Source organism: Chaetura pelagica, unplaced genomic scaffold (genome assembly GCF_000747805.2).
Source record: "Chaetura pelagica isolate M959 unplaced genomic scaffold, ChaPel_1.0 scaffold266, whole genome shotgun sequence".
Taxonomy (NCBI): domain Eukaryota; kingdom Metazoa; phylum Chordata; class Aves; order Apodiformes; family Apodidae; genus Chaetura; species Chaetura pelagica.
This window is the reverse complement of record NW_009953799.1, coordinates 1,640,687-1,649,792: the sequence shown is the minus strand read 5'-3', so window position 1 is coordinate 1,649,792 and position 9,106 is coordinate 1,640,687. Positions and strand designations below refer to the sequence as shown.

At 48.8% G+C, this 9,106-nt stretch overlaps 1 protein-coding gene across 1 annotated transcript in view; it reads left to right on the top strand.

Moving 5' to 3' along the window:
- SHOX (short stature homeobox) overlaps nucleotides 1-7,761 on the top strand; it is an 11,130-nt gene extending 3,369 nt beyond the window's left edge. The window contains exons 2-4 of the mRNA XM_010001193.1: nucleotides 2,617-2,825; nucleotides 7,420-7,477; nucleotides 7,571-7,761. Coding sequence (XP_009999495.1) covers nucleotides 2,617-2,825; nucleotides 7,420-7,477; nucleotides 7,571-7,761 — 458 coding nt within the window. The remainder of the gene's footprint in view (nucleotides 1-2,616; nucleotides 2,826-7,419; nucleotides 7,478-7,570) is intronic.
- Nucleotides 7,762-9,106: the final 1,345 nt, after the last annotated feature.

Genomic DNA, 9,106 nt, shown 5'->3' with positions numbered 1-9,106 from the left:
GGGTCGACGGAACCTCCATGCGGAGAGAGGCACCGGCCGGCCCGGCCGCCTGATCCCTTGGTCCCCTCCCTGCCCTTCTTACCTGGGCCAGGGCAGCACCGCATCCACCTACCCCCCCCCAACCTCCCCCCGGGGTGCAGAGATCGCCGGCCGGGGGATTAAAAGCCATTCCTTCTCTTAGCGGAAAGGAATTAACGTTTAAATTAATTTTAAACCCAGCAAGATAAAAATCCCGCACAGCCTCCCGAGGAACAGGAGAGAATAAAAAGGGCGGAGGGATTAGAAAGTTGAGAAAGTGTCTCTAGGCAAGTTAGACAGGTGGACCTGCCTGGGGAGCTACTGCCTGGCTTGGGGTAATAAAAAACGGTTAATAGGTTGGGGAACAACAACCGGTCTTTCAACTGTTTCCTACCGTTTGATCTTGTTTAATATAACATTGGGCGAAAGGCAGTTTAATTTACAGCCCAAACGCTTATTTAATATCCTCCTCTCTTCCACCCCCTCCCCAAGCAGAAGGACGGGGTGTAATCACACAGTCGGGTACCCGTATTTCTGCTTTTGCCAGCCCCGCTCAGCACTGCTGGTTTTCCTTCTCCGGTCGAGACATTGCAAAGCGAGAAGGTTCAGTTTAGAGGAATCATTCGCACAGTAGATGGTTTTAAAAATGAAAGCAGGGCATGCTCCAGGAAAAAAAATAAATCTTAAAAAAAAAAATAATGTGAACGAACGCAAATATATATATATAAACCTCTACTACTCCGCCTTTTCCCTCTGTATCGAAATTCTGGCTTGTATGTTTAGCTAATCTAATCTGCGGAGAGGGGCTGGGGGTGGGGATGGAAGGGAGGAGTTGGAAAGAGCTGAGGTGCTTCTGACAGTTTAAATTCATGCCAGGTTTCAGTCTAATTTCAACTGATTCCGGCGTGTGATTTCAGTCCCACTGATACGCTGGTTAATATTTGATACCTCTCACGGACACGCCGCGGCCTCGGATCTCCGAAAGGAGACAGAGATTTTGAAGGCGCCTCGTTTTCCCTGGGCATTTGCTGGGTTAGCACCCTCGTCTTCTCAGTAGGGCCCTCCTTACAGCAGAAATGTGAACAAAACGCCATGAAAACCAAGCAGAGAACACCCCTCCTCGGAGCCCAGGCCCTTCCCAAAGTTCTGTGCAGTCGATATCCATCCCAGCATCGCAGACTGGGAGCCCGGAGGAGCGATTGCGGCCAGGGGCAATTTTCATTTTGGAAGTGAAAACGAGCGCTTTTCTCCTTTCCCCGCCTCGCTTAAGCACAGATACAGTTCAGGACTTTTTATTACGTTCAGTTAACTTACAATTTGCAGTTATTTGCATTTTGGGATGCCGTTAAGTGTATAGGATAATATATACGTGCTTGAGCACATTTTTTGTATATACATATATAGATAGGTAAAGAATTAGTGTGTATTTGATGAGGGAAAACTGATTTAATTCAGGATCATCTACAGATGTAGCTCCCTCCAGCCCCGCACGGCCCGGGAGGTGAAATAGGACAAAGGAGGTAGCTGGGGTCGGCTCGTCCTGGGACTCCGCCGGTGCCGGGAAATCCCGGGCACCCAGGTCAGGCTCCAGAGGTGCCCCGGGCTCCAGCACCTCTCTTCCCGTTAGCCAGATTTGAAAGAGGGTCAGTGCTTCTGTCGGCCTGACATGAAGGAAAATGGGGAAAAAATAAAAATAAAAAAAGGAAAGAAAAAGAAAGAGGAAGATATAAAACCAAAGCAAGAAACTACACCCCCCCCTGCCTCCCATGGCAAGCTCGCCAGAGCCCTCCTGGGCTCTCCGAGGGCTGGGGGATGGGGACGCTGCTGTTTTGGAGGGGCTGGGGGGTACCCAAGGTCTTTGAGTCCGCTGCCCCGTACTGGGCCGGGCAGACCTGCCGCCCCGGGAGTTTCGACCCCTCGGCAGGTCCTTCGGCGGAATGAGGGGTGACAAGGGGGAGAGGGACGCATGGCCTTGATCTCAGTCTCAGGCCCATGGAAAGTTTCTTTTACGAGGCAAATATTTTCCCCGTGGCTTCACCATGCCAGCGGTGGGGAGCTTCCTGCATAGCCGTCTTTACTTTGTGAGAAAACAGCTAGGGAGGAACCCTCTTCCCCCTCCTTTTCCCACTCTCTGGAGGTATCGGGGGACATTGGTTTTCCTTCTAACCTCTGCCCCGAACTGCCCGTGCCAGGCGGTTGGCACGGTTTTTCCCTCACCCTGGAAAGAAAATAAATGTATATATATATATACACACACATATATATATGTATGTGTATATGTATATGTATATATACATTTTCCTGATGGGGCATCCAGGCAAGGCAGCCGGGCTCCCTCCCTCCCTCCCTCCCTCCTTCCGGCGAGGTGTCCCCTAACTCTGGAGCTGGCAGCGGGGTTCGGCCCGACCCGGAGCCCCTTGCCCCCCCTGCCCCTCCAACCCCCCGGGGCCGGCCCCGGGACCTCCCCCACACACAAGTTGCGCTGAGTATGGGGACGAAGAGAGGGGAGGGGGGGAGACCCCCGTGTGCTGTGGAGAGAAACTTCGGAGAGGTGAGAGGGGAGGCTCAGTGTCGTTTTCCCCTTCCCCCTCCCGGCAGGGATCTACGAGTGCAAAGAGAAGAGGGAAGATGTGAAGTCAGAAGATGAGGATGGACAGACCAAGCTCAAACAAAGGAGAAGCAGAACCAATTTCACACTAGAGCAGCTGAATGAGCTGGAAAGACTTTTTGATGAGACACACTATCCGGATGCCTTCATGAGGGAGGAACTAAGCCAGAGGCTGGGACTGTCTGAAGCTAGGGTTCAGGTAAGAGAAAGGCTCTGTTCCTGGAAACGTCCTCACCTCACTTCCTAACTGCCAGCGGATCCTAGCACAGTGCCCCGTTTCATCCAAAGAGGGGAGGTGAAGGCAGAGACGACACGTGTGATGGGGAAGCTGTTTGCAACTCTGCTGTACCTGTCCTGCCAAACAGTAATTCTGCTCTGGGAGTATCTGCCCATGCCTTGCACTTCCTAGGAAGGCGGTTTGATTTTATATATTTTTTGGGGGAGGGTGGTGATATTGTTGACAAGTCTCTAACAACTGAGCAATTCTCTGTTTTGATTATTGTATTTTTCCTTGCAAATGTGCCTTTAGCTCTCTCTTAATCCTCACTTTCTTCCCCCTCCTTCTTTCAGGGGGCCGTTATGGCAAAAAAAAAAAACCCACAACACCCAGAAAACAATTGCCGTCAATAAGGTTAGACGGTTGGGGTGCTGAGGGACGGGATTAGCCAGAGCCGGGGGAAAGGTGCTGCCTCTGATTCGTTTAGCAAGCCTATGAATGCATGGCACCCCATCTGGTGGAGTATCCCCCCGTCCCTCCCATCCCGCTTCAGATACAGCTAAATACCAATTAGCTTCTGAAACCTTGAAAAGAGGGCCGGGTTGCTGCAGTTCTGGGGCTATCAGAGCTGTCTGTTTGGGTGGTTTCACATCGATTATTTTAAAATTTGATTTTCGGTTACGTAGAGAAAAAAAACCCCCACCATCACTACCACTGCCCCTCGCCCTTAAGCCAGCTAGGGAATGACTCCCCAAAACAGATGTCGTACATGAAAAAAAAAAAAAAAAGGCAGAAAAAAAAGCAAGCAAGCAAGTGGCCAATCATAAAAACCAACCTAGAAATAATTAATAAGGTCAACCTGTGGCTCTCCAAGCAGGCCTGGAGCAGGAGAGAAACATGAAGGAAACCCCTTCTTGGGTTATAACTCTGTGCTTAGCCTAATAGACCCAAACACAAAGCAACCCAAAAGTCAAGAAGAAAAAAAAGTCACCAAGCCACCCCCTTCACTGGACAGAACGGCCGCACACCTTGGAGTCAGGAGGTGTGCGTGCAGATGTATGTCCGTCTAGACTTGTGTGCGCAGGTAGAGGTAGGTGCGGGTGTGGCCCTGTGAGCACAGGTAGACGTGTCCGTGCCTACCCCCATCCCAGGGAACAGCAGGAAGGCAAGAAATACAGCCTTGAGGTGGAGCGGGGAGGGGGGTGGGCTTGTCCCCCTCCTGAGCGTGTGTCCCCCCGCTCCGTGCCCCGCAGCGGGGGGAGGACAGATGGGCAGGGCTCCTCCCGCACCCCCTCAGCCAGCCTCTGCCTGGCTGAGACACCTCCTTGCTATAAAAAACTGCCTTCTGGAGGCATTGCCAGAAGTAAATAGGGCAGCTAGGCTGGTTGGTTGTTGTTTTTTTTTTGTGTGTGTGTGCGTGTTTGTTTTTTGAGGGGGGGTTATTTGTTTGTTTGTTTTGGTTTTTTAAGGCTCTTTTCTCCCCTCAGCTTCTGCCTCTCTCAGTATAAACCGAGCTGGGAGAGGGATGGTGTTGGGCACATGCCTTAGGAAGGGCGGCTTGCAGGGGATATTGCAGGGGTTCAGAGTGCTCCTGGCCTCCTTTCTCCTGGAAGATTGATCTAACCACACCATATAAATTAATGAAAAGATTAAACTTTTGCTGAAGGGGACATCAACTCTTATGTCATCTTCCCAGATCTTCTTACTTGGGCTCTGTAATATCTTTCCACGGCCTTGATGTACTGTTTCTATAAAAATAAATTACTTGTAATTGAATTCTGCACTCTTTCTTTCAAGTACTTTATTACTGAGCAGCACCTTAACAGGATGTTCATAGTCACAGGAAAATTGGTGCTTCAAGTGCTTACAGATCTTAAAACAGCACACCAAAAAGAAAAAAGAAAGAAAGAAAGAAAGAAAAAAGTTATACTGATTCAGGCAGAGATTATGAAAGAGATTGGAAAAATAATAAATTTAATAATCTTACGAGAGAGGCTTGCATGGGTGAAAAGAAAACTAGAAAGATAACAAATATCAAGAGGGAAGATAGGAGGAATAGACAATTAATTGGGAAATAAGCAGATACCTTGATATACATCAAGACATGGAAGCAGAAAAAAGAAGGGCGGAAAAAGGAAAAGTCTGTGTTTTTTAAGATACTTTCAGAATTGTTCTCTAATTCCTCTCTGAATCGCTTGTCCCTTGCTGTTAAAGGATATAGTTTCAATTTAGCGTGGAAATTTGCTGTAAATAAATTGAAGCTCCTATGGTAGCTAGTCCTTATTAACCTTTTATTTTTAGTGTTGTACTGGAAACTCATATCACCCAGCTGTCAGGGTTATAATTGAAAGTTATGAGACCATAGTGAGGAGCAGGCAGTAATTCAATTACAACAAATATCTTTGGGTTTATGGTGCAGGGCTAAATTAAATGTCATTATTCACTGTCTCTAATGGAAATCAAAAGGAAATCAGATTAGAGCATTTGTGAAAGAAATCACTGAGTGATCCTTAATGAAGAAATAACTGTCTAAAACAGTGTACTGTGCTTTACTTAGCATATTCATGACTAATTGAAATTGATCGTGAATCACACCAAGCCTGATTTATTATCGCTTAACGTAGTGGCTAATTCATCACTTTTATTCCTCATAACCTTATTTTTTCATAGCTAAAGGGAAAGGGCACTTCGTTTCCCAGATTTAAATACAATTTCTATTTGAAAGATGTTCTGATTTGCAAGAGGAGTTGTTTAAACGCTGCTTAAATTCCTCCTGACAATTTATACTCCTTTGGGGAGGGGGGAAGGGGAGGTGGAAGGCGTGGGGAACACACAGAGGGAGATTTCCTGCAAGGATTTACAACCGTAAAAAGAAAAATAAGAAGCATTATTGTCGCTACAGCACGATGACGTTTTCCATGCTTATCTCTCTCTGTGTATATATATATATCTATCTATATATCTATATATTTATATGGATATAAATCCCTAAAGCCCGGTTAAAAAGAGAAGCGTTGCATGTTAATATTTGCGTGTAGGTCTTAGGGAAACACAGGCTCTTGTGCGGTGCGTTTCGGCTGCAGCGGGGTCAGCGCGGGGAGGGCTGCGGTAGCGACCAGACGGCGGGGAGCTGGGAACGGGGAACTGGAAACTGGAGTGGTGGCTCGGTTTGTCGGTCGGTCTGTCTGTCTGTCTGTCCCTGGGTCCCTCAGCTGCCCGCCCGCTGGGCGCTCCTCCTCCCCGGCCACCCCGGGTAGGAAAAAGAGATGCTCGGAATCAGAGAAGGCCAATTCCTACTTAAGAAAATCACTGAGGTGCCCGAGGTAATTAATGCCTTTGGAAGCCTTTCTTTGCACTAATTACTCCGTTGTAAATGACCATCATTAAGGCAATTGAAGAAAGCTTGAAGGGAAAATTTGATGTAGGAAGTGCAGTTAGTATTAATTAACCGTATGATCTCTTGGCAAGTGCAAGAACATCAAAGATTGTAGGTGTTTACTTAGCTACAGGATTTTCTCAGCGGTGAAAGTCAATGTTTGTCCAAATTCCGTAGGTTTTGGTGTAAGGATAAGAGTCTGCAAAACATTTTGGTCCGTCCCTCTTGACGAGGCGCTGGGGAGAAGTGCTAAACCAAGCACCTCGGAAGGGGGAAAGTAATGACGGTCTGAAATGCCCCTGGAAAAGAGGCAGGGAAGGCGCGGCGGGAACTGCAAATTCTGCGCGTGTTGGAGTTCGAAAGGCTGGAATTAGGGCAGGATTATTGGATTACAGGCATTTCTCGGAGAGGGGCAAGAGCACTTCTTCACATCCCAGACGTTGCTCTCGTCTGCTCAGGAGCCTACAGAAGGCGGTTTTGTTTGCTTTTAACCTTTGGGGAACGGGAATTATTCAGACCCTTTGTACAAGTTCAGTGTCTGGCATCTGCCCCGGGGTCTTAATCGTTTTCAAGCCCAGTTGGAGAGGGGGCAGGCTGTCCGGTCTTTTAGGGGCTTGGGTTCTGATCTGGCCCACGCTGGCAGTTCCCGGGATGTTGAAGTGTGAGTCGGAGCCAGGGTCCCACTCGACCTGCCCGTGGGCTTATTTTAAGTGTGTGTTGGAGCGACCCTTCGCTCCAGTCGGGTGGCCCAAGGAGCGTCCCTGCCTGGCCGGGGGACACGGCGGCCTCGGAGACGTGGGGAGAAGCGGCGGGTTCCCGGTGTGCCCCGCTGAGAGGGTGCCTTCTGTTCTCATGGGTTCAGTTCCCGCTGAGAAACCACACCAGAAAGCAGAACCTCTCCGAACAGCCCCTCGGCATCACACTGAGGGGCTCGCGTCTCCCGGGGCTGAGCTCTCCCTCCCGGCTGCACCCGAGAAGAGACCTCAGCAAATTTCAGAGAATCACAGAATTGTTTTGGTTGGAAAGAGCTTTCAGAACGTCATGTGAAACTTGTGTTAAATACCTAACCTCTCCCCTCCATCCCTAGCCCCTGGGACAATCCTCTCTTAGCATCTGTCTAGTCTACCTTCATTATTATTTTTTTTTTTTCTGGTGGGTTTTTTTTTCGTTGTTGTTTTTGTTTGCGTTTTATTTTCACAGGTCTGGTTCCAAAACAGGAGAGCAAAGTGCCGAAAGCAGGAAAACCAGATGCACAAAGGTAGGTGAGGCGGGTACGGGCCAGGCGGGGGGGCGGTGGCCGCGGAGACCCAGGCCACCTTCACCGCTCACCCGGCCCTGTTTCTCCCCGCAGGTGTGATCCTGGGAACCGCCAGCCATTTAGACGCCTGCAGAGTGGCCCCCTACGTGAATATGGGAGCCCTGAGGATGCCTTTCCAACAGGTAGTTAGCTCCGGTTTTATTTTCCTTTCTCCCGGCAAGCTCCGACCCCCGTTCGTTCGCACGGGAAGAAGCCGGACACGTTTACAAGTGCCATTTATATAGAAGTTGGCACGTATTAAAAACAGGCTGTAAAACTTGGGGAAGGAGCCCCCCGCCCGGCTGCATGGGAGCTCAGCGCCCTTAGGGCCCGAGGAGGGGGCCGAGTGGGGGAATACCAATAAAACTTTACGCATGTAAATGCAAGTAAGCTTTTTAAATGCCATGTTTAAACCTAAAACAAACTAAAATGACAAAATATTTACAAACACATGCTTTTATAATACAGTTTTCTCAGATCCCTGGGCCTTTGGGTCTGCTTCACACAGCTGGGAGTAGAGGGCAAACACTTCCCCACTGAAGTAAATCCCTATCACTGGAAGCTGAAACCTTGTCTTTCGGTAGGAATCTAATACAAAATCTTCGGCAAAATTTATGGAAAGGTATGTCAAATTGCCCGCAGCCAGAACCCTTCAGAGAACCTTTTGGGAAGCCCCAGGCCCTAAGAATGAGCTGTGCTGTGGACAGAGCAGCACTGGCAGAGCTCAGCAGAGATCCTAACCACCTCTGCAGCCATAAATGGCAGGGAAGAGATCTTGGCCTAACCTGCAGCTTATCCATAATGATCTAATCATATAATTAGAATTTTCTAGGTGATAACTTCCATTCTGAAATGAAACAAGCATTTACTTCCAAAATGACTTAAACAGGAAAGAAGATACTTTCATCGTGCACTCCTGGAAGTTAGAAAGGGAGAACACTATCAGTATACTAACAAATACAAGTTCTCTTGCAACCACAAGTCCACAAACAGACCCCACCTTTTTCTTTTGGTCAATTAATCGGGGAATCGATTTTTCCCAGCCCAAAGGGACCCTCCACCACCTTCTCCGTCTCGGAGACACGTGGAGCTGACAGATTAATTGTATCGATTTTAAAAGGACATATTTGGACCAAAATAATTAAATACATAAATAAACTCTTCCCCTCTTCCCCTCCCCGAACCTACCCGGAGCTGAAATCTCTCCGTCAACCCAAACGTGTTTGGATAGGTCGAGAAAGCTCCAAAGCAAACACACCAGCCCAGTCCATAAGGGACGGGCGGCCAAAGGGTTTGAAGCGAGGTATAAACATCCCTGCAAAAATAAATAAATACATAAATAGATAAAAAATGAACCATTTAACACGTGCTGAGCCGCATGTTTGGGGTTGTTTTTTTGGTGTGGTGTTTTTTTTCTCCACCCCTCAAGTATTTTTTCCGAATGCGAGGAGGGTCTGAACGTGCCCCTGCGCCTCTGGAGAAGCGCGGTGCGGAGATTTGCGCGCCAGCCCCGCTCCGCCCCCGCGCGCGGAGGCCTCCCGCACGGCAGAGCTGCTGCCGAGGCGGGTTCGGGGGTGGGGGGGGGGGGCG